At 32.6% G+C, this 17,076-nt stretch overlaps 1 protein-coding gene across 1 annotated transcript in view; it reads left to right on the top strand.

Annotated features, from left to right (window-relative positions):
• Positions 1-17,076, top strand: part of LOC128188604 (eIF-2-alpha kinase activator GCN1-like) — a 143,046-nt gene that overhangs the window by 22,742 nt on the left and 103,228 nt on the right. Inside the window, exons 7-10 of the mRNA XM_052859768.1 lie at positions 10,456-10,524; positions 10,772-10,880; positions 11,014-11,088; positions 11,203-11,331. Of these exons, the coding sequence (XP_052715728.1) occupies positions 10,456-10,524; positions 10,772-10,880; positions 11,014-11,088; positions 11,203-11,331 (382 nt within the window). The remainder of the gene's footprint in view (positions 1-10,455; positions 10,525-10,771; positions 10,881-11,013; positions 11,089-11,202; positions 11,332-17,076) is intronic.

Here is a 17,076-nt window from a genome sequence, read left to right as displayed (position 1 = left end):
ATTATTTCCTGGCTATTATGCTCGGGATCGCCCTTCAAAAAAAGCTAAAAACCTACCTGGAAGTGACGTCACATACCGTATAAATAGTGCGTCCATTGTGATAAACACTCATATTTTTTCTGGCGACATCGGGACATGAGCCCTTGTCGGTTATATGGTTATTGCGGTGTTAATAAATTTTCTAAGACGTGGTCTTAGTTGCAAGGTTTGTAAAGCCTTTGAAAACGAATTAAATCTACCAATGACGAAGTCTTGGTTTGAAAGGATTGATAATCCGTGCATTTCGTTTTACACATGGTTCATGTGATTTTACAACTCTAGTTGTACAATACACGTTGTGTATTTGTTGAATGCACGATAAGAACACGCTGTGTTCAGAATTTTGTCGTGAATTTATTTTATACAGCAAGTTTTACAATACACGTTGTGTATTGGTTGATAGTACGTTTATAAAACACGTTGTGTTCAGAACTTGGACTATATAAAAAATTTTACACCGCAAGTTGAATAATATACACGCTGTGTATATATTAAATAGTACAGTACAATTAGAACACGCTGTGTTCAGGTTTTTCTAATGGTTTTATTGATCTCAATATCAGGGATATAAATGAGACAAGAGATGGAATTTCTCTTAACTGCTGACTGATACTAGAGATAATTGGTTTACGACCTACAATATTTACAAGATGTAGTGCTCATAGTAAAATGACCAAAGGTCTGAAGTTTGAACAAAATAACAGTCAGTTTAATAATACAACTGTACTAAATCATGTAGGTGAAAGAAGATGTCAATTTAGAACATCTGAACAGGCTGATGCAATATTTTACATGAAATTAATGTTGGTTTATTGATCATGATAAAAAAGAAGTATTCAAGGCATCAGTTTGCACATGGTTGGAAATAAGTACAGCTGATGATATCAGTAAAATTATTTGGTGTCATTGAAGACCAAAAAAGAAATTGCTCGAATGAACAGGAATTTATTTTGCTTCTCAGAACAATACATTGGCTGTGAAATGTTTTAATTCTGGGATGAGAAGCTTATGTATACATATGTTTTCTATACCACATAATATATGGTGTTTTCAAGTTATTGTCACAGAAAAGATGATTGTCTACATTACATTCATTTATATTACATTGTACAGTCGAAGTTGTGCATGTTGTGAAGTTTGGAAGAAAGAAGCTTGGAGAATCATAAATTTTTAGAAAGACGAACTGAATCATAAAATATTAGAGAATTAAATTGATCACTGTTTGTAATGGGTGCAAAAGACAATTCATGCAGTGTTTTGAATCGTATCAATTGTTTGTGCAGTTTTATTCAGATATAAAGTTTGAGTTAAGAGTTATAAAGTTTGACTGAAGTGACAGTGAATGTTGAAAACAGGAGTACCAGTATTGATGAAAAAATTTGAATGAAAGACATATATATGTCTAAGTTAGTAATAGAGAGAAATCAAACAAACATTAGGATACTTGACTTGAAAAGTACTTTTAAAATAAGTACATGTACCGGTAATATACATGTATTCAGTCAAATAATTAGTATGGTTTTACTATTTAATTGTTTTTTACATCCATAATTATTACAAAAGTCATAAATCTTCACATCATTATATGATTCATGGGAATGATTTGAGGAACAAAGAACCAAACATTTATTGACTTAGATGATTTGATTTCAGACACCATACATGAATTTATTTTAAGCTAATTTAAATGAAGACTTCCTGGAAACTAAGGCTTGATAAGTATTGTTATGACAATGTATGACATAAAGAAATGAAGTTGCATGTTTGATACATTGCTGAAATCCTGAGATATAATACCAAAAGAAAAGGTTCAGAGTGAAAGAGGATCAGTGTGATCAGAATGAAAATCCAGAAATGATACAATGTTCACTATAACCCTATTTGTTATAACATTAAAGCTTATTACTAAAGTATGGTACATGTTCAATTAGATTGAAATGAAAGAGTATGGTATATATTAAAGAAAGAGACTATAGGTGACCATCTTTTATTTCTATCCTAAGAATTTGGTGAATTAAACTTTTACAATTAGATCAAATATAAAAGCTATATATACTAGCCTGTCTAGATCATGCAATACAAGCAATTTTCTACCAAGACAAATTGTCAAATGAATGGAGATCAGTTGTTTTACAACCTTCCTCTTTAGGGAAAAGTCCAGTGAAAAGGATTATAAATGTAAAAATACATTTGTAATAGAATATTGCAATGGAAGAGATATAATTGAATGGTAAATTGGCAATATACAAGTTATTGAATAGAGTATTGAATATACGATATGAAACATGAGATTATGTTTGATTATATATTTACATGTAGAGACACTGAAATTTGAATTTTTGAGATTCTCTTAATACAAGATGGGTACATGAGTAACTTTAATTTGGAATTACAATACACTAGCTAGCAACATGTTTACAATGTTCATATTGAGGAAAAGCAAAGAACAAACTGATTTTCATTCATTTATTATATACTTACCATATATGTATTAGTTGAGGCATTGGAATATATGGTTTCCAGTATAAGTGAATAATTATTGATTATCTCTTCAGAACTTATCATCAGAACTGAAGTCTTCATGAAAAGACAAATGTTGCATGTATTTACTCGCTAATGGTGTTTAGTATATATGATACTACAAATTTAAAACAGATTTTAGCACGTTTCTGGTACATAATATTCAGAATTTGAATCAGAATAGAAAATATTAACTTTACAGATATATATGTATTAAGACATTGTGTGAACATTAAGGCTATGTAGTAGCTGCAACAAAAAATTAAAATGATGGGAAAAACTTTTAAATATTAAAGATGATTGAATTTCTTTTGCAAAAGATTGAGAAAGTTCTCTTTCTGTATTTTCTAATTGTGTCATATTGATTGAATATATGAATTAACAGGATTTATATTTTTGCTTACTTCATATTATGAAATTTGATTATAATAAGTTATTTCAAGATAGTGATTGTGTTTAATCATATCACTCGATCAAAGAACAAAGATATTATAGTACAATATTTACTATTGAAGAAATGTTTACTCATATTTAGCTGCTGGCATATATGTAAATAATGTTACCCTGGATATAACATATCTGATTCATAGATTCCAAGAAAGATTACAGGGAACACATTTGTTCCTGTTTTATTTTTTGTCTCTTTGCCAGTGGGTGAATTAATGAAGACTAGGCGAATTACAATGCCCTACATTGTCTCTCTATAAACAGCTTTGTCTGGGCAAGTTTTAATTGGGACAAAACTGTTCACAATCTAAGAAAATAACATGGGGCAAAAATAGTCCTGTTTACAGTTCCCAATTGTTGGTCTTATTGTGATTACATGAATATAGTTATATTGACGACCAAAAAATGACATTACAAAGAACTTAAAATTAGATTTCATATCTTGTCATAAATTGTTAATACTCAAAAAAAATTAACGTCATACAATGTTCCCACTTTATAGGGAAAAGTTATATATACTCCATGAATATACATGTATATGTAAATACATGTAATAGATTATTTATTATGATACATATATTAGATTTATGGAAAATGAAATATGAATTCCATGTTTTTTAAGAGAAAACAGTACCTAGCTAGAGGTTAAAATCTTTACATAGGTCATTTATATAAACTTATTTCATATTGAAGATGTAATTATCAAATTTAGAAAAGATTGCAAGTTTTGAAATTAGTTTTCTTAAAACTAATTAATTTGTGCAGAGTTTGGTTGTACAGTGTATTAATATATCAAAATGGATGTGTTATGAAGGATTAACATTTTAATTTTTGTATAAATACCACATACCAGGAAAGTCATAGATATTGATTAAAGAGTTTTCAAAGGAAGGAATGTTGAAGTTCAAAGACATCAGGCAAGATTATACCTGACATCCTTCTGTACACAAGTGAATACTATTGCTTTTACTGATAATATCTAAGTTTCAAAGAAAACTTAACTTATCCTAATATATAGCTATATGAGCTGGACAAAATAGGACATACATGTATATATAAATATGATTTTAGTTTATAAAAGAATGATTGACAAAGGTAATTCACGAAGAGTAAATATTTTTCTGATCAGAGGGTCATTGTACCTTAGTTATGTTGCAAAACTTAATTATACATGAATATGATACTTTATATTCAAGGAAGAAAACATTTGTTTTCTACATTACATTGGAAGCTAGAAGATCATACATTTAATTACATTACAGCTGTATTATATGTGTATATATACCCTTATAATATATCAGACAGTAAAATCTGACATTTCAATGAATGCAATTCATTCTTCTTTCTATTAACATCTTACAGACAGAAAATTAGATATAGTTTTTGGATTTTACAAACAATGTATTTTATCTATATCACAGAGAAATGAGGCAGAATGGTTTTAAAACATTATTTTCTGAGAAAACATTAATCATGCAGCCACAATATGGACAATTATTATAGAAATTGGTGGGGAAAATAATGGGTACATTTGATGTGTTTTGTGGCTAAGATGATCAAGCAGTTTTGTGTTTCCACATGATGAAACTAAAGTTGATTTATTAAAATGGTCTATGTTTATTTAAATCATTGATTGAGAATCTTCTCTATTTGGAAGGTTTTTTATTTATTGTCAAATACTTTGAAGATGCTACTTGATACTCCGATATGCCGAAGGCTGGATGAAAAGAATGTCCCCCTCATCCAAGCATTCCCCCGGATGTGATGGATGAGGGGCATTCTTGGAAGACAGCCTGAGGCTGAGGAGTATCAAGGTTCCCTCCCTGTATGGGTTTTGAGAATTGTTTATCCCACCTCAGATAAAAATACATATTTGACAATAAATCTGCTTTAAAATTATGAGTGTTTATCACAATGGACGCACTATTTATACGGTATGTGACGTCACTTCCAGGTAGGTTTTTAGCTTTTTTTGAAGGGCGATCCCGAGCATAATAGCCAGGAAATAATGCTACTTGATACTCCTCAGCCTCAGGCTGTCTTCCAAGAATGCCCCTCATCCATCACATCCGGGGGAATGCTTGGATGAGGGGGACATTTTTGGCAGAAAGCAGCCTCCGCTAAATCAAGTAGGGTACATCGCTAAATCATACATGTTAACTCTACCGATTTACACGGAAGTCTACCACTTTTTAGCTCTGTCTCCCGCTTACTGCTTTTATAAAAAAATCTATCGCTTTTCTTCAAAATAGGTGCCTTGTTTTGATAGATAGCTATTTTGGAAGCCATTGTGGTCAAAAAATCTCACTGGGTTTGAAATTAACGCCTGACTTTGAATCGGAGGCACACAAACTCTTTTTTAAGCCAGTTGAACGATAAGTTTTCAAACGTGTTTTACATTGAACGATGAAAGAAGCTCCTTCCCGTGATAACATTAGTTACAAGACATGTCGATGTTGTCCTTGCCAAGATAAAAGAAGCTTTGCAGTTCCACTCGTGGCTTTAATGATGAATGAATATATCTTTTAACTTGGCTATAACAGTAAACTTGACTTGCAGTTTATTGCAATGCTGCATGATTTGTGATAAGCATGTAAACATCATTTTGATATTGAAAAAGAATATACGATTTCCTACAAGTTCTTAATTCTCTTATACGTTGAATTTTGGCAACTTGACCTATTTTTTCTGAACAAAGACAATTGTTAAAGTCTAACACTCAAATATTTTTTCCTCTAAAAATAAATAGCTTTAATACCGTAATCAGTATGATGGTAAATGCATGCAAACATTTTTATTGCATGTGTTGATATTACTAAATTTCAAAAGTCTTATATTTCAGTTGATATCGTTAATTACTAATCAGAAACCCTTACTACATTTGTAGTACATCTAAATCTATGCTGTGAAATATACGCGAAAAAGACCGCACGCGATGCTACCGCTTTTTAGTTCAAAATCTACCTATATTTCATCACTGGAGGTTGACGTGTGGCTAAATATCATGCATACATGTATGTGTTTAAGATTAGGTGCATCCAGAAATACCGTAAAGTCTCATGTATATAAACACACACTTTTGTCAGCCAAAATTTGATCAAAAATGGGGGGTGCGTGTTATACATTGAAGCAAATTTTACCCCATTTTTTCAGGCTGTGATTTGGGAGTACGACTGCTAATATTGTGTTTTATGCAAGTTGTATGAGTGTAAACTAAACTTAATTTGTCAGAAATACCTTATTCTTAATTTTTTTCCATGTAGTAAAATATTTATCCACATTGACCAATATTCCTTGTATCAAACCAGTGTATTCGCCATTACGTAACTAGCCACCTGTTGACTCTGCGCGTGGTCAATGTTTGATTTATGTGTTACATAAATAATAAATAAACTGTCAGTAGAACAAAGCACTACAGTGACTACACTAATGTTTATAAAGATTAACACAGCACTACACTAACACTGCACAAACACATTTCACTTCACATTTCACTTGATCACACATATCATCACTGGGAATCGTATCTCAACCAGTTCCTGTTAAATTTCCAACTGATGTTAAATTTACGTTTTGGAGTGGATGGTTTGACTATTTTGACTGAATTAGATGCTTGAGCAGGAGGGGTTGAATGTTCAGACCCCGAATTGGAAGAAAAGCCAAACAATGACAATTTCTGAATTTTAGACTGACAAGGGTCAGAAGCTACAAGTTTACATTTCCCCATATTGACAAGCCAAGTGTCAAAAGTAAATGTGGTACATGGTCAAGCAAGATTATCATATTTATACCGTAGCGCACTGGACATCAAAGAAAATTAATTATCTGTGTTGATATGTCCATATCAATGACGACCGACTGCAGTGTTTTGAAATTTCATGAGAGAAAAGCAAACACAACCCAATTATAGAAAATTTTAATAAATAGTTTCAACGTTATCCAAAAACAAATGTTTGGGAATACGATTGATGTATACATATTATACGCATTTTTATATAACCAATTATTTAGCGATCGGTGCACTGGTTACGATTTGACACTAATATGGAGACGATAACAGTATAATGAGTGAGACCTTCAATGCTTTAAAAATTGACCACAAGCCGTGTATACAACCGATTACATAATTATCGACGTCTTGCAGCCAAATATTACCTGAGGCTATTATCTGGCCAGAGCTCTGTGTGCACTGGAGCGACGCGAGATTTCCGGTCGCGTTTGATGACTAAATAAACACACTCTGACTGAATAAACAGGTGTATATTTTAAAGGAAAACTGAACACTGACTTTTTATATCATTTTATTAAAAAAAAGGATTTTCGCCACATTCAAATTTCTTTCCGCCACATTTGAAAAAAATTCGCCATTGGCGAAAATGGCGAAGCCTAGCTCGAGCCCTGCAACTGACATCAATAAGATATCATTTTCCGTATTCTTTTAAAAAAAAATTCCTATTGTTCACATGTGACAACCAACACTATTTTTAACATGTGAATAAATAATTAAATGATGAGCCCGTATGTAAAATATAAAAGTGGTTGTCGCATGTGAAAGTGTCTAGTTTTAACGAAAACTATTCAAATAACAGTAAAAAGTAAGGCATTTGATCGAGCATTCCATGTTTAGTGCACATGAGTGACGTCATAGTGAAAAAATGACGTTTTTTAAATACCTGTAGGATTTAGCTTATATCATACTTAGTACAATACATAACATTAAATACCAAGACAAAGACCTTAAAAATATCGTAAATTTTACGACCAAATACTGCCAATACCATATCTTGTTCTTAGTACTAAGTTCTAAACAAGCTTAATTTATACGATTTTGAGAAAATTGTGATTATGAAACGCAATATGATATTTTTAAGCATGCAAAAGCTCATTAGAACATTTGAAATAAGACATTTGCGAAGATATACATTTGTTGGGTTAGAAATAAGGTGCCTTATCAGAAGAATTTAAGCGACATAAATGAATTGAATTGAAATCCTCTAATTGTTGTCGGCTCATTTTTTACCATTATAATAATTCACCTTACTTTGGAAGATGAATATAAATAAACTAGTAGACTAATTGTTCTCGAACAATTAGAGGTCTTTCCACCTTAATATTTTAATAAGTTGCTAGATTGCTAAAAAAATATACCAAAAATTCTCATACCTATAATATAGATTGTACTTTAAAATGAGAAAACCACAAAACCATCAGTGATCTTTAAAGATTTTTTTAATTTCAAGTCATTTAAGAATTCCATGTTGTTTATCGTAAACATCTCTGAATTTTTTTGCCTTTACTCTGTACAAAACCGAACCAAGTAAATATTCTTTACACAAGCATATAAACAGAAAACCTAATAATAGAAGAGCGTGTTCTAGAGGCTAGCTATCTTTGTACAATATAAATTGGTTGACTGTAAAAAAAAAAGTTCCACTTGAGTAACCACATGACTTGATGTGATACCTGGCTCACCCCTGCGAATGTTATTGTCATTTAAATTTTAGACCACGTGGTTTTTTTGACCCTTTCAGTTTCGCAGTAAATCGTGCCTCGTATTTATAGTCTATTTCATGGAATCTAAGTACTTAATTGTAATCAAATATAAAATCTAGAGGTTTGTTGATTTTAAACTTTTATCTTCATCAATTGGTGGATAAAATGTGTTCTAGAAATAAATGTGACAATACAAGAAATAGTTTATGTCTGCTGTTGCAACAATTAACATGCTTCAAGTTAGTAGAGACCCCCCTTGAGGATTTTTTTTTCGATCTGGCCTGATCTATTAATAGTATCAATAGTGCAACAGACTACTATTTTATGCAGAATGTTCCTTGAAAATGACTTGATATGCTAAGTTTTTATGCAAAACAGACACCCAATACTTTTTCCAAAAACATGGAATTGCACACCACAAGCATCATTTATTAAGCAACCCAATGTTTATATTTTCAACCACTCTACACTTGGTTGAACACGAACGATAACTCTTTTCTGAATATTGTCGTTTAATATCAATAACCGCTGTATGGTGAAATAAGACATACATCTTAAAAGATTGTCATGTTTTAACATAAATCAAAGTAGGATATGATATGAAAAAACGACCAGTACTTACGTATTTTGAGAATATTATCCGACCACTTATACTTCCGCTCGAAATTTTACAGGAACTGAACAAATCTCGGTGAAATCTCGTGAACTTTCGCTCAAGCACCTCTGGATTTATTACAAACTTAGCAACGATAAAGAAAACATTCCGAACACATTCGCAGGGGTGTGGCTGACCCAATTGAATACCTTATTGCGCAATCCAGCAAGCTATTGAAACCCTTACTATAATTTTGTCATTCAAAAGATAAATTAACAGATTTCCAAATTATTAGACCTTTGATCTATATGTCATTTTGTTCAGCTAAGGCAGACGCTCCCAAACGAAGTGGTCCGAAGTCTCTATGATAAATAATAAAAAATTTGGAAGTGGTTTTACCAAAGTTTCAATACTTTCAGGGGGAAAAACTGCTAGACAGGGGCCTCAGATCCTTTTGGTATGAATAGATTGAAGAACCCTCTAAATGTACCAAAGACATTGGTAAAAGTTCAAAGTTTCTATCTCTTATGGTTTCAGAGGAGTAGCGATAACAAGCATTTAGTATAATAGGGGCAATAACTCTGTAATTATTTAAAGGTGTGAGCCAAGGGGCTACATTTTAAAATGTCTTAAGATGTCCTACTACATCCATGAAAAAGTTTTTCTCTAGCACTCTTAACAAAAGAGATCTAAAAACTCATTAATTAACAGATTTCTAAATGACTTTGACCTTTGACCTTTATGTCATTTTGTTCGGCGAAGGTAGACGCTTCCATCCCAAGTGGTCCGAAGTCTCTATGATAAGTAATAAAAAAGTTGGAAGTGATTTTATGGAAATTCAAATACTTTCAGGGGCAATAACTACTAGAAGGGGGCCTCAGATCCTTTCGGTATGAATAGATTGAAGAACCCTTTAATTGTACTAAAGACATTGGTAAAAGTTCCAAGTCTCTATCTCTTGTGGTTTCAGAGGAGTAGCGATAACAAGCATTTACTTCTCAAAGGGCAATAACTCTGTAAGTTCTGGGAGTTTTTTGACACAGGGTTAATTGGTACCATAACTTTTAATGAGCAATTACATAAAGTTTGAATTGTTTGGATAACCCTAATAACAAAAAATTGACCCCAAGGTAAATAGAAAAAAAGAAGAAGAAGAAACATAAAGAAATCAATAGGTCTTTCATCTGAAAGGTGGAAAGACCTAAAAACATCAAGAAAACAAGAGGTCTTTCACCTGAAAGGTGGAAAGACCTAATTATGAATAACTGTACACATGTAATGCAAGTCAGGGACCACAATAGAAAAAGTTATAGAGATATTGGGTTTTATATTGTAGACCTCTTTTATGTTTATATTTTCAGGATCCTTTTGTGGAGATGTATGTGAAACAAATTTTAGGGAGTCGCAGCAAACCACCTGTGACTGTGTTGGTAAGACTTGAAAAAGAAGTTTCAGGAAGTGAGAAAGTTGTCTATATGGATAAAACTGATTTTTCAAACCCTGATCACTCAAAGAAATATCTGTATCCATGATAAATGTTTATGTACATACATGTATTTCATTGTTTTTTAAATCTTGAAGATTTTGGAACTGTCAGAGATTATGATATTTAAGTGATGAACGATGAAACATGCATAGTCACATCAACTTACTTCTTACTTCTTCTTTTGGTAACAGAAACACTCCAATGAATTACTTCGACACTTGAATCACGCAGAGTTTAAAGAAAAAGTGCTACCAGCCCTACAGAAAGCTATGCTAAGGAGTCCAGAAATCATTTTAGAAGGTACATGTACAATTTAAATAATAATAATGGTGTCTCTTTCCTTTTTGAATTTTTCATTTAATTTTTATGAAAAAACTATTATAGATTTAAGTTTGTATGTTATATACATGTTTGTCATCTTATGTGATTTAAGCTGTAGGAAGTCTTTTGCTTGGAGTCACCATTGATTTGGGACAGTACATTCAGGATTTGGCCAAACCACTTGGAAGTAATTAAGTTTCACTGCTATGATCAGTAGTAAGAAATTGTTTTCCTTGGATGCTTTCTGTACAGTAAATATCACTAATACCTGTAAATTAAAACAAAAATATTGTTTTTACAGTACAACTTTGCTCCAAGGAAGATATTTCTCGTCATGAGGCTGCTGTTGCTTTCTCCAGCCTTGCCAAACAGTGTAGTGATTCTGGAGCAGTGGAGAAACTGGTTACTCATCTGTTTGGAGTTTTAAATGGTTAGGAGCTTGATATAAAATATATTGACTTTTTAGCTTACCTGAGCTAAAAGCTCAAGTGTGCTTTTTAGATAAAGATTTGTCCGGTGTCTGACTGTCTGTCAGTCTGTAAACTTTTTACATTTTTTACTTCTTCTCCAGAACCACTGGGCCAATTTCAAATAAACTTGGCTATAAGCATTATTGGGTGAAGGGGATTCCAGGTTGTTAAAGTGAAGGACCCTCTTTCAAAGGGAGATAATTAAGAATTATTGAAAATTTGTTGGTATTTTAAAATGTCTTCAAAAAAACCCATTTGGCCAGAAAAGCTGAAACTCGTGTGGAAGCATCCTCAGTGTAGAGTCATGTTCGTGCAGATCATGATGCCCGGGGTAGGGAGGAGCCACAATGGGGAAACATATCGGGAAATGCAGATGTGATCTAAAAGAGCGATGGATGAAGGATTGAACAAACCTGAATCTACACTACCTGAGGATGCTTTCATTTTAATTTGAGCTTATATGGCCTAATAGTTTTTGAGAAGAAGATTTTATAGATTTTCTCTATATATTCCTATGTAAAACTTGATCCCCATTGCAGGTTGTTAACAATATTTTTTGAGCATATTTTGTTCAGTATTGCTTCTTAAAATTGTTTTTTATTTTTTATTTTGAGACGTTAATGATCATAAGTTCGAACTTCTGGCCCCTTAAAATCCCTTATTACATAACATAGGAGTAAACAATTTTCATGTATAGACTTTAAAAGATTAAAAGACTTTAGAACCCTATCGGCCCCTAATTTGAAGGGCCAGCCCCCTTTTTCTTGATGTGAAAAGAAGGCTCTTGTCATTTCAAACACATTTTGTTCAACACGTATGTAGAAATTATGTACCATTCCCAAGATATCTGGAAGAGATCGTTTTAGGGGCTGACCCTATACCTCTTTTAAGGGACTGGATAACAAAAAAATTATGGCTGCAGATTGTTAAGCATACTCAGTTGAGCATCTTTTGTTCAATCATTTATACTGCTTTTCAAAATTTCTCTCCATTTTCAGATATATAAGATCCAAATTTCGGGCTGCTGGCCCCTTAAAATCCCTAATTACGTGTAACGAACCAAGGGTACGAGTTAATGCTTAAATGGGTCACTGTTTAATTATTATATCATATACCTAGTAGTGTATCAGCCCTGATACTTGTGTTTTGGACAGGGTGAGACAGCAACTGGAAGCTAGGGCTGTATCGCCCTCGGGGCTGATATTTCTCTGTCTCAGCCCGTCGTCAAGGGGTGTATTGCCCTCAAATTTAAAATCGCTAGTTCCTAAATATCCTTGCTTTGAATTAAGACTAGTTTATAAATAACGATAGAATAACATATAAATAATACAAAGCATCACCTTGCACGTCTGAAAATTGAAAAATAATGTATCAAAAATAGCGGCAAAGAGTGATATGTATCTAAGCAAGGGGAGGTAACCTAGACAACAGTTGTGTATTCAGAACAATAGCACGCTTTATTTAATATCAATCAACATATAAATTATGGAGGATATAGAGAAGGATGGAACGAGACCTAATCTTAGAAAACCAGAGATTAGACTGTAAAAATTAAGTGATTAAAGTAATGGACACGCTTATGAACGTTCTCAAACAACTTGCTATAACAGTATGGATTTTTATGAATGGAATCTGACAGGAAAGTTGAGGAAACTTACAAAATCCCAGTGAAGGAGTTTGACTCATTATGTCGTTGCGAAGGATGGAAGTTTCTCTCTCGATAATTTTGAATTCTAGAAGATAGTGCTTCATTTCAGACGATAGATTCTCTTTTAAAAAATTTAAAAAATGATCGGTTGAATTACATTAAATGCTTTGAAAACTGTTTTAAACTATCGCACGGGTCAAAATGCATGATAGAAGCTATGTACAGTGTAATTGGAAACTTTCATTTTATATCAATATGTAGTATTACCTATTATAACAAATGAGAGTATAGCACAACTGCCACAAGCAATAAATGTCCTTTACCGGCACCACCTCCCTCCCCATAAAAAAATGAAACAACTGTCGTTTTATTTGCTAAAATGTATGTGGTTCAAGATTTTTCTAAAGGACATACCCGATTAGAATTGAAAAAGAGTCGTACGTTTAAAACTAATTTTGTCAAATGTTTTAGATTCATTTGGTTATATTTTGGTCCATTTGGGTAAATAGATGCACCAGCGCAGCTCTTATTTATATATAATCAGGCCATAAATTCAAAATATTTTCAAAAATTAATAGCTTTAAATCCAGTGGATGAAAAAAAGGAAAGCAAGTCGAACTCGATGAGTGCTAATACCTGTGTTGAATGAATGGTACAGTAGGATATGCGCAAAAAAAAAGTCCCGTCTACTATTTCCTACCCTATATTTATTGGAATATTAAATCAAATTATAAGAGTCAAATTAAAAATCAAGTACGGATATGTACCTGTTTATCAAAAGTAAAACTACTCATAATTTATCTACAGTGCATCGTTATGGAGCTACACAGAAAGTTTTATATTAATTTGCCGAGCCAAATTAAAAAAACCTGGAAAACGAAGAGAAAACAAAGTGGGGACAGAATAACTGGCAAACTAATTTAATAGGACTATATAGCCCCCCCCCCCCCCCCCCCCCCTCTTGAAATGTATATACTGAAAACAGATTATTGGAGTACAACATCCGCACACAATTTAAAGAAAATTTCATGTTTTTTTTTTTTATCATATTCGCTAGCTAATGTAAGACATCACAAATACCCCAAACCCCCTCACGGAAAAGGAAATGCTAGGTGATGAGAGAGAGAGAGAGAGAGAGAGAGAGAGAGAGAGAGAGAGAGAGAGAGAGAGAGAGAGAGAGAGAGAGAGAAAGAAAGAGAGAGTCGATGTAAATCACAGGTGCGCTAACACCGTTAAAATTAAAGCTTGCTAGTTGGTCTGCCCTACCCTAGCTACCTCCTCTCTTTTCTCCTTTTAGAGGCTATATATGCTTGTAACAAATCAAATCAATTTCAAATTCTAAATCAAAACTGAATTTGACACTACAAAACTCTCTCTGTGTCTGTCTGTCTGTCTGTCTGTCTCTCTCTCTCTTTCATATCGACAATGGCATTGCCATACCCTACAATACACTACTCTTATCTGGATTTTTGTCTTTGAGGTTGTAAATCATTATATCTTCTATGGTTTAAAACTTTATCATAACCTATATTTTGACATGTCGATTATTTCATTGAGTTTCGTTTCATAGCTAAAACATTTAAATTAAACAGATCTTTCTTCGCGAGCCGAATTTTACACAGTTGGGGCGAATACACTTCGGGGTAAAATTGTTCGGGGGGAAATACATACAGGGCAAACAAAACCACTTAGATTCGCAAAGCCAACAGTGTTATTTCTAATTTAATTGTTTATACTGTGTGGGGTTAATTCATCAATGTTAATTTAACCATTTTATAACCACTATATAAGAGCTATTAAGACATTTATTTGTAGGAAAGAGCATGTACGAATGATCTTTATTTAGAACAGTTTGATGTTGCTAGGATACAGGTTTCAGATCCATGATTTGATTGGTTAATTTAGATATTGAATTTCGAATCTCGAATCTCGTATTTCGAATCTCGTATTTTGAATCTCAAATCTTAAATGATCCTTTTCGGCTTTCGTACAAAACAGCAATTTTCTGAGCAAGCTTTGGAGCTTTCTCAAAGTCGTACTCATTTAATCAAATAAAATGTAGTGCAAACATATAATATTGTTCATATTGAAATGTTGCTGTATTATAGGTATATGTATTATAATTTAATCATAATTACATGTATATGAATTAAAATGTAAAGTTTTTACCATTTCATTAATGACATATCTATAGATATAATGAAGGTGAATTTAAGAGTAAGGGCGAGCTCAACCAAGATTATCAAAATAACTTTGAGATATTTTGCTTTATTAATTAATGTACTTATACATGTAAATCTAATATATGTACAAAATAATTTCATTGAATGGCTCGACTTTTTAAGAATTCTGTTTTTAGTCAAATACGACCCATACTCCCCATCATTTAAAATAAGAAATCAATGTACATGTATCGTTATTAATCAATTTCAATCAGATGCACTAGCAGGGTCCCTTCTTTGATTACACTGAGAATGTAGGTTAGTTCTAAACATTACAAAGGATGGGGGATGCATAAAAGTATAACACTTTCTATTACTTACTTATTCATCATTTATCATTTATGTTGCATTCCACAAACCTTGGAAATGGAAACATTTTATAGAATAAGCGTTAAATCAGTGGTGGATTTAATGAGGGCGCACACCCGGCGCCCCCTAAAATTGTCAAAATAAAGTTAAATTATATTCCTTCTGGCAAAGAAAATGTACAACTTGCGAGTCTTAATTATCCTTTTTTTTTTTTTGGAAAACTTGGGGGATTTCTCTACATTAGACTGATTTCAAAGGTGTAATATTAAGAAAACCCGTGTGTTCAATGGTGTAACGTACACAGAAAGCCCATTTTAGTTACGCTGTCCTTGTGTTATCTGTAAATATAATTATATACTAGAATGGTTTCATACTGGGCAAAATTGTTCACCGGGCCTGAAAATAAAATTGTTCATATATTTTACAATTCCTTATTGTTTCAATGTAATAATGACTTTTCTTAAGAACCCATGGATTGATTGTATACATTCGATTTTTGATAAGTGTGGTTTTTCAAACATGTGGAATGAACAATGTACTGTAAATGTTAATTGGATTTCAAATGCTGTCAAGCAAAAGGCTAAAAGACCAGTGCAGAAATGGTCGGCTGATATTGAAAATTTTTCAAAAGGTCATATACGGTATATAAAACTTTCAAATTTACTTTGGGATATGACAAATATTTGAGTATTCTACCATCAAAACGTTAAATTTTGCACGTCGAATCACCGACTTCCTGTAGAAACTGGTAAATGGTTAGGCATTCCTATAAATGAAAGATGCTGCACATTGTGTAATAACAATCAAATAGCTGATGAATTGCACTTTATATTAGAATGTAATGCTCTTTCATGTATTGGACAAAAATACTTGGAACCTAGATTTTGTGAAAGACCAAATACAAAATTAAATTTTGTGAATTATTGTCTACTTTAAAACTTAAACAACTCAAAAAACTCTGTTTATTTATACATGGAATTTTTGAACCAGTCTGTCCTCCTTGATAGTTTCAAATGAAACGATCATGACAATGAGGGAATAAATGAAGGGTTAAAACCCAGAAATCTTCACATACATAACAAAGAGTAAACAATTGTCATGTATAGGTACATAACATTACAATGAACATAATTGCTTCTATAAAGTATTACAAAATATTTAACAATTAAAAGATATTAGAATACTTTAGAGCCCTTTACGTCCCTTATTGAAAGGGCCAGCCCCTTTTCCCTGATGTCAAATGAAAGCTCTTGACTTTTATAAAAAAAAATTTAGCTCACCTGAGCCAAAGGCTCAAGTGAGCTTTTCTGATCACAATTTGTCCGTTGTCTGTCGTTGTTGTTGTAAACTTTTCACGTTTTCTCTTCTTCTCAAGAACCACTTGGCAGATTTCAACCAAATTTAGCACAACGCACCACTAGGTGAAGGGGATTCAAGTTTGTTCAAATGAAGGGCCACGCCCTCTTTAAAGGGGAGATAATTGAGAATTATTAAAAACTGTTGGTATTTTTCAAAAATCTTCTTCT

This window comes from Crassostrea angulata, chromosome 6, assembly GCF_025612915.1.
Source record: "Crassostrea angulata isolate pt1a10 chromosome 6, ASM2561291v2, whole genome shotgun sequence".
Lineage (NCBI taxonomy): Eukaryota > Metazoa > Mollusca > Bivalvia > Ostreida > Ostreidae > Magallana > Magallana angulata.
This window is presented reverse-complemented; position numbering and strand designations above follow the sequence as displayed.